We start from the raw sequence: 23,948 nt of genomic DNA, 5'->3' as shown, positions 1-23,948 counted from the left end.
TGTTCACTTCATTTTATTTGAAAAAAAATACTTAAAATCGGTTGGGATCTGGTAAGGCAGCATCTTCGCTTGCCAATGTCTCTTGACCGGGCAGCTGGATGCACCCCGAAATCAGGTGGTCAGTGCCAAGTAATGGGACTCGTGAGAGCGGATGCAAAGGAGCTGCCCTGGACTGTACCATTGTTTTGCGGGGAGGGCAGATTTTTGTGAGGCGCTGCAAAACGGATGACTGTTGAAAGCTATGATGAACGGGGGACTTGTCTAGGACAACCATCTGAATAAAAAAATGTGAAAATTGTTATATCCGGTCATCCTTTTGGACTCACTTTAGAATGATCATATCCATTTACAATTTGTATTTCAAGTATTTTACTTGATTTTGATATGGCTCTACGTAGACCTGAAATAAATTATAATAACAATACAATACAATACTTTACGAAACTCAGGGAGTGCGGTAAGGCAAAAATTACAAAATTGCAAGTTACGACAAAGTTGTACGTGCTGCTACAGGGGAGAAAGTAACAGAAATCAATGACAATAGGTAGTTTATCTTTCAGAGTAAAGATGTGAGCAATATTATACATAAAACCGGACCGACCGATAATTCATGTATTACATTCAATCAGGGCTCAAAGTAGCGACCATTTTCAGTCGCATAGGCGAGCAAATTTTATGAGATTGCGACTGAATTTTTTTCAAGACATTTCTCCATACCGTATACGTGATCAAATACAACATATATTCGCTCAGTGTTCACGGAGCATTGTCCTGAAAGGCCACGACCCCAAAATACGCATTGAATAAGCATAGCCGTTGAGCGGAGTTACTCAAAGGTTTGAGCGCGTTCTCTCCTCTGCACAGCGCTGCCAATGTGTCTGCTGATGTTATCTTGAATGATCTGTCAAAATATATCCCATGAATTTAATGATAAATTTTACTACAATCCAATCAAGTATCAGAAGCAGTTTTAGTGCTGTCACATCATTTCAAATGAACCAATCATAATCCCAGCATAAAATGTCATCAAAATATAGCTGACAAGGGAAAACAAGCAACCAGTAACTGCAACATGTTTCATGCGTTCACGTGCGTAATGAATATTTGCGTTAGTGGCATGTGACCGGCTAGACCATTTCCGGAAATCGTCCTTGGAAAGCAGATCAAAGCATCGATTTCATCAAGCTTGGACTGGATTATCCTGTTCCATAAAGGTTTTGTTTTCAGCTAGATCTAAATAGCAAGCAACTTTGTTGAAATATCATGGCAAATCTGCCGGGTAGCGACTGCAATTATGTAGAACCATGGAGGTAGTAGAGAACAGACCATGGATGGGACTGTGGCGATGACCTCAATGACCCGAGCGAGTTCGATACACGCCACAAGTACCGCTGCGATATCACAGCTAGGATTAAATGCGCATAATACGTTTGAGTTTTGTTCTCTTGCCTTCAAAATATCTATCGAAAGTTGATAGTTGCTGCATTTCTATTCAGAGTTTTTGTTGAAAAAAGGAGCTATCTACGGCTAGCGGCTTAATTGGTCCCCCAAAATAGTACTGCTGAAAGTTTTCGGAGTGACCTGCAGAACGGAGTTGTAGAGCGGGGCAAACTGCGTAACACTAAAACTGGATCGCACAGTAACAAATGACGGAAACCGATCGAGCCAGTTGCGACAGCTACTAGACTAGCTGAAGTCTATTTATCATAGAATACAGGTATTTCTCGATATTTCGCGATACAAATTAATTTCCATGCATTCTGGTGTATCTTATCACAACGCAAGTTGATCAACATGTCAAAGAAGGGGCAGCAAAGATTGTACTTTTAAGGAAACTGCGTTCATTCATGGTGATAGACAAATTTTATCTCTTTTTATAAATCTTACATTGAAAGCGTTATCTCATTTTCATTCATTTGTTGGTATCAAAATCTGTCTGTTAAAAACAAAACTTCACTTGATAGAATTGTTTCACTTAGCTCAAAACTAATTGGTATACCCCAGAGAAGTCTTTCTACGTTTTATAATCAGCAAGTACTCAGGAAAGCCCGCTCAATTCTTTTGTCTAGTGATCATATTTTATCAGCAGAGTTCGACACACTTCCCTCTGGTCGGCGTTTTAGATACCCGGCTTGCAGGTCAAACCGGCGCAAGTTGTCATTCATTCCAACCGCTGTGCGGCTTTAAATGATTCCTAAACTGTTTTTTTGTATAGTCCTGCGTCTCCTCCATTTTGTAAATTTGTATTATATATTTTTGATGTTGTATTTGAGCCACGCTTTTTAATTGCCCGTGTTTGGGATAAATAAAGTTCTATTGAATTGAATTGAATTGAATGTTCTGCCAATGACAGTTGACGCAAACGCAACGAAAGAAAAAGAGATGGGCCGTACTGAAATAAAGACTCTGGCAACAGCTCACACATTAATTTAATCTTTATTAGGGAAACAAATGTACCGATCGGGACATAGGCCTATGATACCATTTTATTCATCTCGTTTTCTTTTATGACGCTTTTCCACATCATATGAGATGATATTTTCTTTGCGACAGCAGTCTAAATATAGCATGTCATCGACTTAGGGGCATGCGATAACGTTGAGCCCTGCATTCACTGTCGTTATGACGATCACTTTCTCAGAGATATCAGTTTAAAACAAGAAAATTACGTTTTAAGTTTACAATTCGTCAAATTGGGCGGGTCAGCTAAATTTCCATTATCGATACTAATGATGTCAACAGAATGTCGAAGTTGGTTGTTGTGATAAAGTTAATACGAAAACGAATACGAATACGAATACGAAAATGATGTTTGTTTAAAAAATCTTTCCTCCAAAGACTACTACTGGCCCACAGGCGCTAATAGCTTGGTAGTTTGCTAAATAGATCGATTTTCGGCTCGATCTATCGATCCCGTGGTCAGTATGCCCGCCACTGTAACCTAGTGAGTATTTTGGTTACAATGGCGCGCATATCGACTACGGGATCGATAGATCGAACCGAAAATCGATCTATTCAACAGACTACCCAGCTAAGGAGTGCCTGTGTACTGGCCGTTTGTTTTTAAAATCTCTCCTCTAATTATAGCAACGATATCTTTCAATCTAGGGCCTAAAAAGATTGGATCTTTTTCAACTTACATTCTAAAATATTGAAGTATTGATATATTGTCATATAAAAAGCACATTAAGTTCTGTAAAGACAGAACTTTTATATAATACGTACGAAATTTGGACTAAAAATAAAAAATTTTGTCAGTGACTCCAATACGAATACGAATACGAATACGAAAACGAATACGAAAACGAATACGAAAATAACTTCAGCATCGGTATGACAGATACCATTTTTGATGTGAGACCACCCAAGTTACTAATTGTAAACTCTAAGCAAAAGTCATTTAAGCAGGTAGAAAACTTCATCATATATAGACTAATATTCTTGTGATTGAGAAATTTCTAAAGAGTAATTGAAGGTAGGGATTCAACTACATAACAATTTCGATTCGTTGAACTTTTGAATTTTTGAAAGAATGGAAGAAAAATCCACTATAACAAAACTCCAAAAGGTTAGGGATTCATACATGGCAGCTTCGCAGGAGTACGCCTGCGCAATGCCCTTGACGTCATTGACGTCATTAGTCATTCATGATTGCAACATAACATGCAGGATTTACGTACCCGGTACACGGATTCCCTTTCATTTCGCAACGCTTTACTGCAGCGAGCAGGACGCAAGGAATCGTGTACGACTGCAAACGTGTGACATTTTAGAAGACGCAATCAAAGATATTTTACTCTAGGAGAGGAAGAAAATCTACCAAAGTGGTATAAACATGGCCGGCGTAGGCATTGCCTTGCGATCAACAAGCAGGGTCGCCAAAATATCAACTCTCAAGACGGTTTACCCTCACTACGTCGTCTGCAACGTCTCTCGTGCCAGTGCACCGAAAATGGGCCATTGGCACACTATCAAGGCACAGAGATATCTACCAAGTTTAACGGTAAGAGATCCAACAAAACAGTTATCGTCATCATAGCAATCAAAGAAACACTATTATATTCACCGATTATAAAACAGTTTTTCAGCTGTCCGCCGGCTAATTAGCCTTTGACTATGAGGTAACATCCGCAGTTCCCCGAAGTGTCTGTGATGCGGTATTATATTTCTGATTAAAGTGTTAGTTGCAGACAAGCTCTCAATTGACACGAGGACTATGGCAGAGCTAAGTTCGCATTACAAAATTACTGGCAAGAAAAAATCCTGATATCTTGTCAGCCTGTTTGCAGATAATCTCAATTTTTATATTGAACAACAAGTAATAATAAACTTCAGCGTCAATTGATCTTTGCTGCAACGATTTTTTTCTAGGTGTCGAGATGTATGTGTTCATCAACTACGATGGCAAAACCAAAAACTCAAACAGAACAGAATGGACAAAATGGTTTAACACAGGAGAGAAAGGATGAACTCAAGAAGAAATTTAGTGACACCGATTTTCAACACTTCAGGTAAATGAAAACACACTGTGACAGTTTTGCTGTACACAGTCAGCGTACAGTGACCTGTGTTATTTGTCAGTCCATTCTATTTGAACATGCTCAAAAGCAAGGAAGAGTAGAAAAATTTGCTTTTTCAAGAACAAGAATAATGACAAAATTTCAAATGTTATGGTTGTTGTTCCTTTACACCGTGAATTTAGACTCTGTGCATCTGTAATTAGAAGTCAGGTTTCTAAACTTCTGAGTTCTATCATGGCTATTGTGCTTGTATATGTAGTAAATTTGCCAGTTGGCAAGTCCAAGAGTGTCCAAGGAGAAGAGTTTGGCACTTTCAAGGCTTACATAGGATCCAACAAGTTGAATTCTGTTGGAAGTCTTGTTTGTGCCTATATGACAATCTCCAAATATATGAGAAATTCAAGTTCAATGAGCCCAAGGTATTCAAACTATTGCTTGTCATCTGACTAATCACATCAAATTGAATTCATTGGGGAGGGTTTTGTCTGCAAGCTTATCTCAAATTTAACTTGTCATCGATACCAAGACTGCTCTGCAAGACTCTCATCTGGCTGCCCCCCCCCCCTCCACACATACAGTCTAGGGAAATTGCATTCAAAAATCTCTGAGCAAGATGGCGTGATACAGACAGGCGTGATGCATCCTAGGACCAACTGATCTATGAATGATGTAATGATCATGTTTTTAGATTAAGTCATGGAAGAGGCTTTCGAAGTCTGTCCTTTATAGTAATGAGTGTGAGGAATGACTTTTATGTCCTTGATCAGTTTACGGACAAGTACAATGACTGGTTCTTGATATAAAAGTCATAGTTTACACTTATTACCAAGAGTGGACTCTGAAAGCCACTTCAACATAACCTTGAACTTATTGCAGCAATAATTTCAGTGACATTCAAAACATAATATATTACATCATAGATCACTTGCTACCAGGATGAATCGCTCTCGTCTGTGTCGCACCATCTTGCTCAGAGACTGTGTAGGCATGCCTGGATCAAAGCCCAGTGCAGTCGTGGTAACCAAGATGCAAATAGCATACATTTCAAATGAATGTATTGGTAATTGTTCACTCTAAAAGTCAGGGAGACGAGAGAACTCTGACCCAAAAATACATTTAGGCCACATATTATATGCTTTATAACAACTTTCTTACCATAGCTCATTTCTACTTTCACTTTTATCATTTCAGGGGAAGTCACAAGGAAACGAAAGCTGTGGAGAAAAAGATGGAAGAGGCGTCATATACATTACCTCATCCAATCTGGTGAGCAGAGATATCTCAGAAAAAAAATGATTAACTGTGTAAGGACAGCACCTCTGTCATTTTTCATGCATTTTCCACCACCTGATTGCATTAATATTCATGACAAAAATGTTAATTCCACTGTACTTGCACCCAATATATCATGGCATGGCACAAAACATATCACCTAGAGGGCCCTCTTTCCCTTTGAGCACCAAAGTCAATTTTTGTTGCCGTTATGAAATATATCCCAGTCAATTTTTTTCTGCTTATTTGCCAAAATTTCACTAAGATACTGTAGCCAATGAAATGTGATATCCATTTGGTCCAAAATTATCAAAAAACAGGGAAAAATTTATAAAAGATTGTAAAATGTTGCAGTAAAATGTTGGTGGGAAAAATTCCAGCACTCAGAGGGTTAATTCCTACCACATATTGACTCCCTAGCTTTCAATAATTGATACATTGCTAAAGAATTACCAGAAAGAATTACTCACTTATTTTCACTTTCAGTTCCTGTCTTGCATCACTCTTTTCCTTTTAATTTCCTGTCAGCTGAAATACCAAATCTGATTTTACCATCCGTGATCAAAAATATGCTTAACTATATTTTTTTGACACAAACTGAGACTTTCTTCCTTGACTCAAAAAAAAAAAATTGTACGTCATTGATTATACTCAGGCAACGTATGCAGGAGACTAAAGGTATACCAGTATATAATAGCCAATGTGAATTCTTGTTTTTGTATTGCCCTATGCATTTTATATTGCCTTGTTCATTCTACATTGCCAAATGTTCATTTTAGTTTTCAAATGAAGTTTGTTAAATCTACGAAGTTCACAAAACAGTTAATCATCATGTCAAATTCAACACAACCTGTATATCTTTTTCCAGCAAGAATATTTTTCTGCTTTCCTTCTAAATGTGCTTCAAGTCGTTTATATGAGTTTTTACTGCAATGTCTACTGTAATTTTCTCCAGGTTTCTCTGAGAAGGGGGAATGTCCACCCTGCTTGAAAATTTTTGGGGATTTAATTCTGATGAAGTACTATAATAGATTATGCAAATTTAGTTATGCAAATTAAGATTTATTATTTGCAAATTCAGGTGAGAGCATAGATCAAATATCAATAAAACTTTCCTTTTTATTTCTTTTTTCAATCTAGTGAATGTCGAATAAATTAGAAAACAATACAAATCATTCACACTTTATTCATTCAAGTTTAAATGCAGTTTTGAAACCTGGAGGCAAACTGTCGTTGATAGTCTTTCAGTATTTGTCACATTCTTCTGTAGATAGGAATCCCGTATAACTTTGCTGTGGCCACAGACACTTAAATCAACCATGCAAATCTATATCACAGTCTGTTGCCATGGTGTGGAATGCTGCTATCAGTATATTCTTGAGGAAAATTTGACATTAAGCAAGAGGAACCCAAATGCCGGGATGGGATGAATAATATGTTATCTTACTATGGTCTGTGAGGTATATACTCTTTAGAATGATGATCACAATTCAAATAGTGAATGTCTCGTAATAAACGATTATATTCTTAATGTTTCACCAATATATCAGGTCTGAAAAGGAACGGCATGACGTTAAGATCACACACAAAAAACCTGAAATCCTCCTTGATAAAGTAAGTCACCCCAGCACAGTTTATTTTTTATGAAGACTCCCTAGCCCGCTAAACATTTGTACATTTATATTCACTTTTCCTGCTTGGCAGATCACTTCAATAGTAAAGTGAAATGATAAGGAAACTGTACACAAGAAGATTGACTGTTTGAGAGTCTCTGAACAGAGGGGACGTAGAGGGCGCCCTCAAACTACAGATTTTATAGTCCAAGGAAATGATACAACTTTCAAATATTCTTTCTGCTGCTCTGAAACATGAATGAAATCTATTTTCAGTCCAAAAGTCATTGTATCATACTCAACATAGGAAAGGAAATTGAACTTTGTATAAGGATTTTGTATGAGAGATGATAAGAAACAATATTTACCCATGATTCTGTGGCAAAAATAACGAAAATATCGTCAAAAGTTACAGCTGCCAGCCTTTTAAATTGAAGACATATCAATAATTTTCTTTCTCGTTTTCTACATCACAGATGGCGTACTATTCTGTTCAGACATTGAGGTTTTTCTTTGATTTATTTTCCGGATACAAATTTGGCAAGCGAAATGAGAAAATGTGGCTAAGGTAATGTGACAGCATTTGTTTATACGTTTATAAAATTGTTATTGTTGACATGTGAATTCTTGTCTGGACTAGCATTCATATGGAAACAATAACAGAGAATTTTACGTGTATAGACGGTGTTGGCAAGCTAAATAGTTATTATTACAACATGCTTTGGGAGTAGAACAAGAACATGCAATTGACGAACAAAACAAAAAATGGGGGAAAAAATCATCAAAAGTTACAGATGCTGGCCCTTTAACCCTTTGAGTGCCAAGTTTATTTTTGTCCCCTTTATAAAATAAACTCAAGTCAATTTTTCTCAGATTTTTGGCAAAATTTTTAGAACAAACTGTATAGCCAATGAAATGTGATGTCCATTTGGTCCAAAATTATCAAAAAATTACAGAAAAATTCATGAAAATTGGTAAAATTTTGCACTGAAATTTTGGTTGGAGAAAATTAAAGCACTCAAAGGGTTAACATTAGACACTTACTGAATAATACTGGTACTGGAACTGTGTGTGTGGAGTGACACTTCTACAGTCTGAAGATGCTACTACCTCAAAAGCCCCATTTGTTTTAACTCTTTGAGAGCCAAAGTCAATATTTGTCGCGCTATATCAAAACATACACCAGTCAATTTTTGTCTAATTTTTGCCAAAATTTTGATAAAAATCTGAAGCCAATAAAATGTGATGTTCATTTGATCCAAAATTGTCAAAGAAATTACAGAAAAGTTCACAAAATTGGTAAAATGTTGCACACTATAATTTTGGTGGGAAAAATTGCAGTGCTCAAAGGGTCAAGGGGCAGTCCTCAATCATCATGGACTTTGAATTAACATGGTTGGTGTTTGACCTTTGTTCTTGTTTCCATTGAAATTTTTATCAACTTGGTCAATTTTGCTTTTTTTGGGAAAGCTGACAAACAGCCTGCCCTTTAAGCCATAGTTTCAGCTGGGAATTTCTTGTAAATCAGTGAGGAAAAATTTGGTATCAAAACTGATTCTGTGTTACCTCTGTGCTCGCAGATAAAATCATGACAAATTCTTTTCACTTATCTTACCGTACTAATTGGATTTCATATTTTCTGGATGTAGGAGAATTATTTTCCTTGAGACAGTAGCCGGGGTGCCAGGCATGGTGGCAGCCATGGTCAGACATCTCCACTCACTGAGAAGAATGAAGAGAGATTATGGATGGATACATACCTTACTGGGTAACCAGTCATATTTTGTGTAGTAGACTACATAGTGCATCAGAACCAATCAAAAAAGTTGTGACATACCCTGGTAACCAATCAGATTTTGTCTTGTTGTCTATATTATGAATCTGATCCAATCAAAATAAGTGTCACGTATGTTTGTTGTCTACATGCACCTATCAGTTGCAAATCCTTTGCACGCATTATTGCTGTAGATAAAACAGACAATGACAAACTGCCAGTGTTACAGATGATATTTCAGTAATATGTAAATCTGTGATTTGTGAATTTATGCAGAGGAGGCGGAAAATGAAAGAATGCACCTGATGACGGCTTTACAAATCAAACAGCCAGGCCGACTTTTCAGATGGGCTGTGATAGGTGCACAAGGTGAGTAATCAATTTCCTCAATGTCTAACTGGTAAATTTCATTCAAATACCCGACACAGCCTTTAAGAATGTGTCCCGGCGACAGACATGTGGACTCTCACTCTTTTACAAATATTTTCTGTTCTACCACTTGTTGGGGCTCTTTTTAAAGCTCTTGGTGTAAGAAAAATTGTCACTGATTTACTCCAAAATCGAAAATTTTATTTTTCTCACTAGAGTTAACACAGGTATGCAGGCCATCTGGAACTTCAAATATGGGTAGATCTTGTGTAAATTTGTTTCTGTAATACCAAAATTTGCATGGTGACCCTAAGTTTTATACTTCATTTTGAAAGAGAATGGTTGAAATATTCCATTAGGAAAGTTTGAGCAAAAGGTTTAAGTCTTTCATTTTTGAGGTGCATACTACCTTAATGACTAACCTTAAAGGTATACTGTCACTTGTTCCAATTTTGCCATAGTTACCATGGAAAGAGAAAATCTAACCAATCACAGATTTTAAGCGGGTGGCCGCTTTTTAAAAACAGCCCCCTCACATAGGCATTTTGAATACCAAGGAATGCCCCTTTGGCCATATATGGGCATATTAGGTTACAGATGACTGTATACCTTTATGGGACAACGGTGGCATAAAGGACTGTCAGCAATCCAATTGTTGCCAGTGAGATGATATTTCATGAAGTAACATAAAGGTTTTGGAGTCATATTAAAGTCCACTGCACGCAGAACACAATGAATACTTGGTGAATTTGGTGAAAAAATTTTTAAGGTATATAATGCACAAGCCAAACCACATAATTATTCATAGATAATTTATCTTCTGCAGATTTGCTTACATAATCAATATACTTTACACAAATTAGTTCTAAATTATTAAGCGTCCGGTATATATGATTCAGGATCTTTCTGATATCATTTCTTCTTTTAGGTGGGTTTGTTACTTTCTTTTCATTGGCATACCTGATAAGTCCAAGATTCTGCCATCGTTTCGTCGGATACCTTGAAGAAGAAGCAGTTATTACTTACACAAAGTGTTTACAGGTATGCATAACTCTACTTCTGCTCACCATCATGAATATTCATGTCATGGCCAGGGAATCTGTGTAAAATGTGCATGAAATATTCAGATTCAGGGAATTGGTTTATACAAGTGCATGCAGTTTGTAATATATTTGAGAGTGTGTTATTGAAATTGATTATTTGTAAGAGCCATATAATAGTTTCATCTAATTCATTTCAATTTTTTTGTTTCTTGTTCTAAATCAAGTTTGTAGATGTGTTGCATTTAGTCAACACAAACTTTTCAACCATGTCACTGAGTTGGTGTATCTCCATTGCTTTCAATAGATTCAGTGGGCCTATACATGGTAATAGCACTGTTTGCTATTGCAGGTTTCTTTACTAAATATACGGTAGCTGCATGAATGCGACATCTGACACTGCAGCTTGATATGCAGACAAATTTTGTAAATGTTGCTTATCCTGTTGTTGTAGTTGCAGCTTGTAGTCTGAGCCGTTAATATGTCCTACAGTGTTAATTGTAACATTGGCAGTCATTTTGAAGTTTTTGAATGCATAATTTCCAAAAAATGAAATCTAAATAGCAGACAAATATTTATTTTTGCATATTAATGAGAGACCACTGATGTTATTTGCAAACATCCCTATTGTAATGATTCACCGTTAACAGCATAAATAAACAAACAGATGACTATAAATATGTTAATATATTCATTTATTCAGGATAAATATTGTCTTTTCTGTATTTCAGGACTTTGACAGGGGTTATCTGAAAGTATGGCAGACTGCACAAGCTCCGGAGGTTGCCGTCAAATATTGGAAACTCCCTGTAAGTAAAAAAATGGCGTCAATCTCAATCAATGCAACTGACTTAAAGTAGAACGCACGTAGGGGACAGAAATTTAGGCCTTCAAATTTTGTCACTTTTCTTCTGACCTACCACTTTTGGGGGCTCATTTTGAAGCTGTTGGCGAAAGAAAAGTTTTCACCGTCTTAGTTTTTCGAAAATCGAAAATTTTATTTTTTCCCATAGAGTTAACACAGGGATGGCGGCCATTTTGAATTTCAAATATCGAGAAATCACAAGTTATTTGTCTCTCTAGTACCAAAGTTTGCACGGTGACCCCTGATTTTTATTCTTGCTTTGGTAAGAGAATGGTTGAAAGTTTCACTGAGGAAAGTTTGTGCAAAAGTTTAAGTCTTTCACTTTCGAGGTGCATATTACCTTAATTTGATAACTTTAGACATTAACTGTATTAGTTGCCATGTGAGTAAGTCCAGACCATTCAAACCTTGTAGGTTTATTATAAAGGTTACTGTGTTGCCTCAATAGTGCAAGACTTCACCTTTTTTCAAACTTTCATAATAAAAATCAAGAATAAAAAGACAAATTTCGTAGGATTTATTGATATTGAAAATTCAAAATGGCGGCCATCCCCGTGTTAACTGTATGGAGAAAAAAAATGGATTTTAGAAAAACAAAGAGTTCCAAGAGCTTTAAAATGAACCCCACAAGTGGTATATCAGAAAAGAATTATAAAAGTTTGAGAGTCCGAATATCTGTCTCAGAGTCACATTCTACCGTAAAGCTGCTCTAATTGTATAAAGCTTGATAAATTTTTCACACTGTATTTATTTGTTCACAAAGTACATTTCATTGTTCTTCCTGACCAAGTTTAAGTGCTTATTGTTTAACCAGTCAGCTCAACCTATGTGTGTGTGATGTCAAATCATATGTTGAACACTGAATTAAGTCGTAGCTAGAATTCATTTGTCAACGATAACACAATGTATTGAACACAAAGCACCGTGATGGCACGGCCAATACTCTGTATTTCAACATACTGGTGCATTTCAGAGAGGAGTGAGTTGAGGTATATTTGTTTTATTGGATGGAATACATGAAAATGTCTTCAAAGGTAACCGCTATTGTTGATTAATTAGGCTACTGTGTAGAGGGTTGACAGCAGTGCCTGTAAATCAGAGTGTAATCCATTTCATTGCTCTGATGCTGGTGGATTTTACAGAAGGAATTGAAATTACATCCAAATTTCTATTCTTGGAGAGTTTCAACGTATCTTTCAGAGAGCACATGAGCTTGGTAGATCTAAAGACAGGTCAAAGGGATGAAAAAATATTTTATTTGTTTTGTATTTGGTTCCAGCCTGATGCCACAATGCGTGATGTGATTGAGGTGATACGGGCTGATGAAGCCCACCACAGGTCTGTCAACCACACCTTGGGATCTTTGAAGAGTGATGATGCCAACCCATTTGAACCTGGAAAATGATCATTTGAACCTGTTTGAACCCACCAAGTGATGATATCAACCCATTTGAACCTGGAAAATGATCATTTGAACCCGTTTGAACCCACCAAGTGATGATACCACAACCCGTTTCAAGCCAAGTGATGATGCCAACCCATTTTAACCCAGAAAGTGTTGATGCCACCCATGTAAACCCAGCAAGTGATAATGCTGACACATTTGAACCCGGAAGGTGATGATGTCAACTTGTTTGAAGGGAAAGTGATGTGACAATGGCAGCCATAGACACAAAGCAACTTGACAAATCATTATTTGAATGTGCATTGTCATGTACTCTCCATTTTTGATAAAGAATATTTATTTTGGAAATCTGTAAAGTACTGGGAATTAGATCAGTCATAATTGCAGACATATATATATAAATTAAAACTATTCTATCTTTATTAACGTGGAGTATGGTTTGTGTTCAGTTTTAATATTTTTTAAAGCGATATACTGACTACAATAACTGTTTCTGTACCTGATTGAAAAAACTGTTTCAGATTTATTTACTCAACATGTCCATGACATGTGTCTTTAATGTTTTATGTCGGAATGTGTAGGGAAAACAATTTAGTAGTTCCAGAGCTTTTAGGAGATCATGCCAGATTTGACAAGATAGGATGAAATGACGAATGTTATTTTGCCCCTTTCACCGCTGTGGTATGGCCCAAACCCATTGTTTTAAATGGTGATTGTGGTCCACTTTAACAGAGAATAGGGGTGAAAAGGTTAATTAAAGACTTAATTAAAAAACTGTTATGTGAAAATGTGGCAACCAAGTAAAACTTTCAATAACTTTCATTTGTTTTCAACAGTGTGATTTATGCATCAAAATTGTTAAAATATTTGCTCTCAGAGTCAATACATTAAAGGCCATAGTTGACCCAAATAGACTCACAGGTTGACTCGGTCCCATGAGACAGAACTAAAAGCATTGTGTACTGTTATTTTAGAGTACTGAAATTTAGATAAATAAATTTATGTGTGACGGTAGATTGTAAAATTTAAATGTTACTGTGATTTTTACTAATCAGCTAAATGCTTTTCAAGAAAAACAGAAATTGCTTGTGAACAAGAATGTCATACAGGAACAAATTGAAATTACCATATATGTAACTGTGAAATTTTTTCTTCAGTTTACTCCATAATGGATGTTAAAATACCCAGTATTTGGCTTGGTAACAAGCCTCAGTATGATATGTGTTGTCATTGTTGACAAACTAATTTATGTCTGACAAATAAATTTGATAATCAACTTGCATAATGGTAGCATTTCATTACCTTTGACCCTTTGAACGCCAATGTCATTTTTGCTCCCCTTCACAAAATATCCTAGTCAGTTTTTCTCAGATTTTTGCCAAATTTTTGATAAAAAATTGGAGCTAATTAAGTATGATGTCAATTTGGTCCAAAATCATCAAAAAATTTCATGAAAATTCATAAAAATTGGCAAAATGTGGCAGAAAAATTTTGGTGGGAAAAATTATAGTACTCAAAGGGTTACTATTGTGTCTATAAGTAGGATACATGGTATTTCAATATACATTTCTGCAAACATCAGGAACCAGACAAAGAAACTCTGCTTTAATATAGGAAATAAATACTGTGTCTGTAAAAAGCTAACAGTTCCTTGGGCTTGAATATGCTGAACAGTAATTTATTATGTTTTCAGTTTAAAGGTTAGATTTTCTTTCTCCAAGGTAACTGTGGCAAAATTGGAACAGGTGATGACAGTATACTTATCACAGATTTTAAGCGGGTAGCTGCTTTTTAGAAACGGCGTCCCCACATGGGCATTTTGAATACCAAGGAGCGCCCCTTGGACCGTATTGGCATATTTAGATTACAGGTGATTGTATACCTTTAATCATCATTGTTCTGATTCTGAAACACAGAAACTGTAAAAAAATCATTTCACATGTAACCCCATTGGTCAATAATGATGATAGGAACAATTTTGAGTTTACGGAATGGATTTTATTTTTACTTAAAAAACTCAACTACCTCCAGCTTGATATTAAAAGTTGATGCCATGAATTGTAAGCAGTGACATCAACCATAGTGCCCAACCCCGGGTCTCACAACTGACAGCAAAATACAGCATTGTTGCTTGAGAATTATATTAGCCTTGTGAATCCGCTTACTAAGCAAGAGTGAAGGAAACAAGGAGAGAATGTAAGAAAAGTTATCCAGAATTCTTTCATTTGTTCACATATTTTATCTTGAATTTGTCATCTGTGTTTGTATTTTTCTAACATTGGAAAAGATAATTTGCATCTATATATATGTAGATAGATAGATAGATTTATAGATACATATGTAGATGGATAGATATAGAAATGTATTTATTTCAGTACAAATGGACCTTCACCAAAATGTACAATTACTTTTATATGTTATAAGGGTCAGCAGTATATTTTACAAGCATACCTGAAGGACACAGGCAAATCTTCCTTTTTGCATGAATCAATGCTTGTCTAAGGGTGCCTTTAATGAAAACAAACCCCTTTAGGGCAGTGTTAAATTGTACTGATGTTTAGCATGGGCCTGGGCATTCTTCAATCTTGGCCTTTTATGTTGTGCCTTAATTTTATTATAGGAATATATGTTTACACAGATTGAATGTTTCCTGATTTGTTGCAAAAAATCACAGCATTTTTACTTGCAGTCTTGAAAGTACATTCACTTTATAGCTTCATTAATTTTAATCATGTACAGAATATAGTTGCATTCTAAAGTCACAAATCAGAAGTTACAATTTGCATGCACTATTTATTGATCATTAGTGAATTAGTAAATGTACTAGGAATAAAAAGTTATCTATATAAATATCAAAGCACTTTTGATTCTACAGTGAGTATATATGTAAGTTAGTGTTTGACTGAAAGAGTCAGAAGTGTGAGGGCGCTGTGCGACCTCCAACTGCAGTGTAGGGTTGAGATCGCGGAGTGTCCTCACATGGCCGAATTGTTCAGTCTAGACTTGTGTGTGAAAAGGTGGTGTTGAAAAATACTCCAAACCTACATATTATGGCTCTTTTACTTTGATATATATTTTGGCACATTAGTACAAAGTTAAATCCATCGTCGGTAGACTTCATGTTGAATGAGTCAATGGCAATGTAGCTCATTAATTACGATATGGGGCATCCTTCTTCAAAGGAAACTGAAAACCAAATATGTTCACTATAATTTGATGGGGAGTCTCACAAATATTTTAGACAAAATCACAAAATTAAAAAATTGTCTGTCAAATAGAATATTGAATATCACTATAGGACTACTGTAAATATGTCTAAATGCCAGTAATACCAAAAGAGCGATGAAAATTCAGCATGTTTTTTGGCGTTTTGAATATTATTGGAATGACCTTCTATGTTTTGAATGAAGAAATGTGAGAATCATGCTAAAATGACTTTTTTCTTTTTTATTACCTGCCGAGCCTACAGATCTTAATCAAGCCAATAAAGTTAACTTTTGATTTACAACTCAATATGGCTGCTGCAAATACATGCTTGAGAGCCTGGATGTAATTGACCAAATCCATAACCAAGGATTGAAATAGTGACATTTTCAAAGACAGTATAGCTTAATAACAGGATTCCATTCTCCAATGATTGGATGGTATATTTTTGATGTTCAGGTAGAATGCGCCTCGGGGACAGATATTCAGACTCTTTAACTTTTACAACTCTTTTTTCCGATCTACCACTTGTTGAGGTTCATTGTAAAGTTCTCGATGTAAGAAAACTTTTCACAGTTTTAGTTTTTCAAAAATCATAAATTTTATCTTTTTCCTTACAGTTTACACAGGGATGGGCCATTTTGAATTTTAAATATCGGTAGATCTTCTCTAGTTTGTTTCTCTTGTACCAAACTTTGCATGGTGACTCCCCATTTTAATTCTTGCATTTAAAGAGAATGGTTGAAAAATTCCTTGAGGAAAGTTTAAGCAAATGTTTAAGTCTTTGATTTAAACTGCAAAAGCAATTGCAAGTGGGGCTGACTGTAGCATGTAACTTCAATGAAGTAAATTTGGTCAGGTTACGTTTAGTTTCCCCACATATAAAAAGTTCGCAATTTTGACCTTGTGAGTGATGTATTCCAGACTCCCAAACTCCAATACAAAAGTGTTTTATGGCACACACTGGCGAAAAAAAAGGACTGTGTGTGGTTATAGGGATAATTCAGTAGGTCATGAGAAGAAGAGATTGTCTAAAATTGGAGCTACAATTATAGTTTATTTTTCCCTTTGAAAAAACCAATGTCTTTCTTGAGTGTGTGAAATTCTGTGTTTCAAATTCTGTTTTTTCACATTTGTAGTTTTGTTAATTTTTCCCCTGCAAAATATCAGCAAGGTTGTAAAAATCAACAAAATTTCAGCCTTATGAATGACATATTTCTTTCTTAGAATTTTCTAGTGTTCAGTTGTGATTCGCCACAACTTTATGTCTCAGAAAGAATAGAAGATGCAATTTTTTCAGTGTCAGAAATAAATAAAGGCGCGATCATTTCCCTGTATTAAAACCGTGTGTTCGCCTGCCCTCGACATTGTTCGGGACTTGTGAAACACGCCCTCTATAATTCATCATCGGAGACCCAGACTGCACCGGCGCGCCTCGGGCTGCATTTTATCGTAGTGTCGAGCATCGGATTGGAACTTTTACTCTGCAATAAAAATGAAAAGAAAGTGACCCTGAAATTCTCATGCGGCTTTTATGTTTGTGAACGATACAGTGCCTCTCGCTTGCCGCAATTTCCTCAAGCTTTGAAGGGAGACAGCAATCTACAACCCTGGAAGTCGCGAAGTGTAGCGTTAAAAACACATGGAGTACTTTTCCTGTCTCGTTAAACGCCTAAAATATATAAAATTGCAACTATACATCCTCCAAATGCGATTGTAAGTGTTGGAATTGTTACGGGAAAAGGGCTTTCGAGGATAATCTTGTCTCATATTTCACGAGGGAAGTCGAGCGGTCAGTATGTAACCCCCTCTTTCAATAATGGTATGCGCCGCATATTTACACACACGCTGTGTAAATAACTTGGGGATGAGTTCCACGTTCACTTGAGTTTGAATAGTGTAAAGCCGTGCCGTCCGTGCAAACTTTGGGGAAGCAAGACTCTCCAGACATAGTTTGCGTCGACCCAGGATATTTTTGTGATGTTCACGGCAGGATTTTATCGTCCAGCCACGCAGAAATCGTGATTGTTCAGACGAAACCGCGGGAAAGTTGCGAGATTCCTCTTTGGGACGAAGACGAAGTTGAGTGCGGGACGTGACGACAAGCGGCCATCTTTTCGAGACATTCAATATTCTGCACTGCTTCTTATTGATGTGGGAAACTTTGTGCCATACCCTCGATGGTGACAGGGTGTCAGGACCTATTTTACTGTACCAGACAGATAGCAACGCGAGGATTTCGAAATACATTTTCTCTCTCCCACCAACTGTGAAAGAATCCCAGTGACGATGCAATGCCGTCAAGTTTGAAGGGAGTGTAAAAATGACAGCTCGGTTTTCTGCGAAGGATATATCATATTTTAAGTTGTCCCGTTTTTCCCATACGCATCCTCGACAGTCCAGCAAAAAAGACAAGTGAGGAGCCCCATTTATCGGTAAGTGTGCAACACATTATTTCGTGTTGTTTCCTTGTCAATTTTCGGTTTTATTTTTGCGCAGAAATTTTTGAGTCGCACGTTTGAGTACACCCTTCCCTGGCAGGGAATAGGCCACAGCGGACGGCCGAGAGAAGAAACCAATCGATAGCTTTGTCGGAAGTGTATCAAACTCATTTTAAACTTTAATGACAGGAAGTCTGACAAAGAACTTGGCATTCTGTGGCAGGTCTATCCCAAAGTGTGAATGGCTTCTCATAGTTTGTCAAAGTTCAGAGTCGGGGCGGACGTCATGCGAGACGAAGTAATTGCATTGTTTTTTCTCGTTTGGCGAGTATGGAAACACGGAATACATCCTCACAGCGTCGTTCGCAGCATGTGGACATCTTCCGCAAGAGAGCGAATTGTTTGCCAACATTTCTCACTTCAGGGGTGACTTGTTTGTTTTCTGGCTGGCTTTTATAGGCCATTGGACATGAAGTAGTTTATTTCCGAAACTTTGCGATGTGTGAGAATGTTTTCGTTTACCAAGTTACGTCCATCGTTGATGGACCGGTGGAAAAAAAAGTTGTCAAAAGCGGGCCGCCGCGCGACAGGCATATGGTCCGACAGTTTTCTCTGGGTCGTTTTTGACAGGCGTGTTTGGCGTAAAAATCATGAGCTCTGACCTCGTTACTTGGCTCCATATAATGCCCCCCTCTGAAGTGAAGCCGAGAGAATTACCAACGTATGTCAAAAGTGCGAGCTGTAACCCGGTCATTCGTGTCTCAATAAATGTTTTGATGCTGTAAAGTGAAATGGATAAACTCTATTTTCTCCCGTCTGTTGTGGCTCTCTCTCGCATGGCTGCGCCGTTTTAGTCGTGAGAAAAGTCGCCTTTGTGAGCCCTAACCCAAGAATCTAGTATTACAATGAAAACGTGTTCGTATTTTTTCAATCTCCCCTGGACGCAAGGCCGCGGCCTGTTGTTTTATGAAAATTTTTGACCGCTTTCGGAAGCGATGACAGGCCTCTGCTGCCGAGGAGTCCAGCTAAAATATCCTGACGACAGAACTCTGGAATGAAATGGAAGCTGGTGCCATGCAGTGTAGCGTCTGACTATGCAGCCTTGTCAAACCTTTTAACTCTGGTGACAGTAAAGACAGACCAGGATGAGCTGTCCGTGTACTTCTGTTCAACATCAAAGCCATTTACGGTGTTTAGATTGTTTCGTAATCAGAATTTTACATTGCCGCATTGCGGAGCACTTGAGAGTGGAATTGCGTGCACGAGCGCTCCGTCGCAAGCAGGGAGATACATCAACGTGTTTTGGCGAGCCGTCTTTCAGCGCTAACTAGGTGTGAAGACGGGCCTTTTCTTGGAGCAACCGTGCGCAGTTTCCCCTTTCACACCGGAGATGTCAGCGCTTGCCTGAAAAGTGTTGGCTTTCGCCGTCATTGTGTACAGTTATAGCTTTCACAAAGGGCGGCCTGGCGGAGCGATCATCGCTACTTACATATCCAATCGCGTTGCTTTGCTGGGATCGTTTTACAGCGAGCCGTGCTAATCTCGAACCCAATAGCCAACATATGCCAACACAAGCGCCTTATGAATTTCCCCCAGCTCATCAAAGTCCTCGCCAGCCCCACTTGCTGAAGTCGTAAACTGTCTTGTTGTCTATTGGCTCCCCTCTTACGCCGTGAATGAGGTGACTTAGTGGGAAACGTGATGAGTTTGCACATGCGAATCACTACTCATATGGGGTTGTTCAAACGCCAAAGTACAGTAGTGTTTGCTTTAACATGTTTGCCCAAGTTGTTAAAATGTGGAGGCATTAAATAAACATTGTACAGGGCTTCGCTAAATTTGCACAGTTTCTTTGGAGACTATCAAATTTGCTTTTGGTGTTTTTACAAGCCTGTCCCCAACACTCATTTGGGGAAGCGTGAACATTTACCGGGGGTATGGGGGCACCTCCTTCGGATCATCAATTGAAGAGCCCCCTGGCCTGTGCCAGATGTGCAGCCGTTTTCCATTGAGTTTTAGCCTGTTTTTAGCCATAATTTGTAGTCTGAAGTTTAGGCGGCAACATGCACAACCTCTTAATATCTTTGATGTGTACTTCTGAGTTTGTCGTCAACCACCGCAGCCAAAGGCAGCAGCAGGAGGGAAGGGGGAGGGGGGGGGTAATTAAAATTCAGTAGCTGACCTTACATAACAAACATCTTCCAGGAGGCTGCGTCCTGTCTACAGCAATCTATTGTGATCGTTCAAACAGAGATATCTCAAAACGGGGAAAAACACCGCTACAGACTCACTTGTGCAGTTTAAAAGACGTTTCTTGTTCTGTGTGAATCAACTACACATCAGATTTTGTCAGCACTTGGTGTTGTTTTGCGTTGCTTGATTATGTAACAGTCAAGTTGCATGCATCCTAAACACTGAAGGAGTTAGAAAATTTTTGTGTCATAAGAGGACAGTTGTGTATGGATCACATATCTGATGATAGCTAGCTTTATCTCTTCATGTTTGTAATCAGAGGTAATTGATGTTTAATTGGTGTCTTGGCAAACTAGTGTGTATACATATCATATGCAAATAGCCTTTTACAAGGCAAAGCAAATAGGGACAACTTCAAAGAGTTCATAAGCAGAAATCTACCTCAACTTTGCCTGCACACTGACTTTGTCTAACAGTGAAGGGTTTGTACTTGTCACTTTTGATGACTTCTGCACAATTTTTTTATGTATACTGTCATTATATCAATTTCAAGGTCTGGTTCTACTCCCTAAAACATGTTAAAACACAGCATATTGTAAACACAGCGTATGTATGCATGGCTCTGGTTTACATCTGAATTCTAGTCCAGAACACAATTCACTGTCAATGACGAAAATGTAGTCTATACATTTACAAGCTGAGTTGAATAGCATTATACTTTGTACATCAGCATACTATTGGGAGTTGAACAAGAAGCTTTATTTGACATTAAAAACGAAAATTGTAGAAAAAAGTCAAAAGTTACAGCTACTGTCTCTTTAACATAGTTTATTATAGATATTTAGTATTTGGATCACACTAATTTTTATATCATTCCTCCCCATCTCTCCAAAACATTTCAACACTCTCTTGTCATGCCACTGAATAATACACTGTCATACAGATTCAAATATGGATCAGGTAGCAAGACCATCTCAGAAAACTATATTGGTCCATCGTCCCCAGCCCCTAGAGGGACTGTGATTGGTCCTTACGTATTCCCATCAAAGACAACATAAGTGGAAAGCAACTTTGCATGTGTTTTAGTTCATTCGATCACATCTAATTATTAAAACTGAGTTTTGCTGAACAACATGTTGGTTTTGATATGTGGCGTTCTCACAGAAAATTGCTCTATCAGGTGTTCATGGTCTGTTCTCTCTGATGCTATACAGCTGCTGTTGTCAATCAAACTGTCCCTCTGTCATTAGCAGTAGGATGCGTATCAATCAAAAGTAATATTGTGGTTTGAGACAAAGAGCAATACTTGCTTTACAGCTTATGAAGCTGAAGGACGTGTTTCGAATCTTGTCTCACAACCAGAAAATTACTTTCAATTGATTGGCATCCATTTTGTATTATCCTACACTGGTCGGTCACATACACCACACAGCAAAGACTCAATTAGATAAAATACTCAGGAATTATGCAGCATAAATAAAAGTGGAAAATTTTGTTGGGTCATATACATGGTACCGTATGTTAATTTTTCACTTTCATTGGCTTGCCAGTGTTTTAATTGTTTTGATTTACATAAGGTGATTTGTTAACTGAATGTGTCATTTCACCTATGCTGTAATACACCTGTTGACTTGAGGCCATTTTGTTAAAAATTGTGAGCAAGCTAATTTACATGTCTCTTCATTTATCAAGAACAGTTTCAATTATTTTCTGGTTGCAAGGATCACTGACAATTGTTTCTTTGTTTAGCAACATCATTTCATTGTTTGACCAAGTTTTGTCGCACAGTGAGATAGCATTGTGTGCTTTGAAACAGTGTAGCAAATATTGAACAGGCCAGTGTCAGGGATAGACACTTTGTCTCAAACTTCTTGACACATTGTCTCACTGACAGACATATTGATTCTGCTATTGTATTGCAAAGCTCAGGTATTGGACAAGCAGGTGTAGCATTGGTCAAAGATACATCATTGTGCTGTAGGATAACCTGTTAGTTTGTCACAACTGGATATTTATCTGGTCATTGCAACAAATTTGACTGTCAAAAGTAGTAGTGTGAAGTGGAACATATGCCTTAAAGTATGTGATGTTGCACACAAAAGTGTATAGAAGTAACCAAAAATACGCCCCTGGGTTTTAGCACAAATGCATGCATGAGCTAATTGGCCATGATATTATGGACAGCCACCAGTGGGCTTTATTGATCTCTTATCTCTGAATGAGTCAGCAGACATCAAAGTATCATATTACTTGAACTTGATTGAGCAAGTGTTCAGTTATTGGATTCCTGATGGGTTTCAAATTACACCTAGTGCAGGATTTATCAAAAAAGGCCCCAACTCGGCACAAAAGGCAGGATATGGATGAAATGCTCAGGACTTCACAAGTAAAACACCTCAAAGCAAGATCCAGCTTGAGAATACAGGTAATCTATCATTAGCACAAACCATTCAAGTAAGGAAAACAAAAGAAATTTCTTTTATCTTAAGTTCTGTGTTATGGGCTGTGCTTTGTGTACTAACAGAATGGGCAGACAAAACTCTAATACCTTATTATTTTAACTGTGCCAAGCTACATGTAAAGTGGCCAACTGAAATATATATATTCCGAGATTTTCTTAAAGTCAGAAAATAACTGGCAAACTCTGCATGCTACCTTTGAACAGTTATTGATTGATAAATGGCAAAGGTGTGCAGCACCGGGAAGAAAATTCATGAATAGGAAAACTAGGAGGACTGGCATTTCATTAATAATTGTAAGGAAGAGTTCTATCCCAGTGGTCTGTTCTCACTCAGTGGGACCATGGATACTATGGGGAAAAGTCAGTGATGTAATAGTACTTTCAAAAATTTATAAAGATGTTCCTGTCTTATGAACCGTAGCTGTATTGCATCGCATCACCTCATGTCAAATTTTCAGGGCTTTTTGACAGTTACCTTCATGGTTTAATGGTATATTGCAAACATCAAACTTTGGTTTAACCTCAGTGTTGATTATGTTTCAGTTTGACCACCGTTGATTGAAATAGGGGTGTAAGCGTATAGTCCAGTAAAAGAACAACTCAAGTGAATCGCAGAGAGTGAAAACATCCTCAGTGGACCCTTTTACCGAATTGTGTGGTAATTCAAATATTTACAAGTCACTGAACAGGAAATAACTGTATCGAAAAGATTGAAATATTTTTTATTTGTGTGTTTAAGAAGTAACCTAACCAATTTGTGTGTTTTGGCATTCCCTCTCAGCTGATTATAT

General features: G+C 37.4%; 1 protein-coding gene and 1 pseudogene across 1 annotated transcript; both read left to right on the top strand.

Annotated features, from left to right (window-relative positions):
- Positions 1–3,630: 3,630 nt before the first annotated feature.
- LOC139123428 (uncharacterized) lies at positions 3,631–14,834 on the top strand. The gene is made up of 10 exons (XM_070689565.1): positions 3,631–4,003; positions 4,372–4,511; positions 5,712–5,786; positions 7,343–7,406; positions 7,882–7,973; positions 9,055–9,173; positions 9,456–9,548; positions 10,477–10,589; positions 11,320–11,397; positions 12,733–14,834. The coding sequence occupies exons 1-10, from the start codon at positions 3,836–3,838 to the stop codon at positions 12,856–12,858; spliced, it is 1,068 nt and encodes a 355-aa protein (XP_070545666.1). The 5' UTR covers positions 3,631–3,835; the 3' UTR covers positions 12,859–14,834.
- Positions 14,835–17,920: 3,086 nt separating this feature from the next.
- Positions 17,921–23,948, top strand: part of LOC139123777 (zinc finger protein GLI3-like) — a 73,919-nt pseudogene continuing 67,891 nt past the window's right edge.

This window comes from Ptychodera flava (assembly GCF_041260155.1).
Source record: "Ptychodera flava strain L36383 chromosome 23 unlocalized genomic scaffold, AS_Pfla_20210202 Scaffold_23__1_contigs__length_28996876_pilon, whole genome shotgun sequence".
Taxonomy (NCBI): Eukaryota; Metazoa; Hemichordata; class Enteropneusta; family Ptychoderidae; genus Ptychodera; species Ptychodera flava.
Note: the sequence above shows the minus strand (reverse complement) of the source record. Positions and strands in the feature narration are given on the sequence as shown.

Coding starts and splice junctions, on each gene's coding strand:
- LOC139123428 (XM_070689565.1), top strand. CDS start 3,836: ATGGCCGGCGTAGGCATTGCCTTGCGATCAACAAGCAGGGTCGCCAAA. Junction 9,174..9,455: donor ATGGATACATACCTTACTGG/GTAACCAGTCAT, acceptor GAATTTATGCAG/AGGAGGCGGAAAATGAAAGA. Junction 11,398..12,732: donor TCAAATATTGGAAACTCCCT/GTAAGTAAAAAA, acceptor ATTTGGTTCCAG/CCTGATGCCACAATGCGTGA.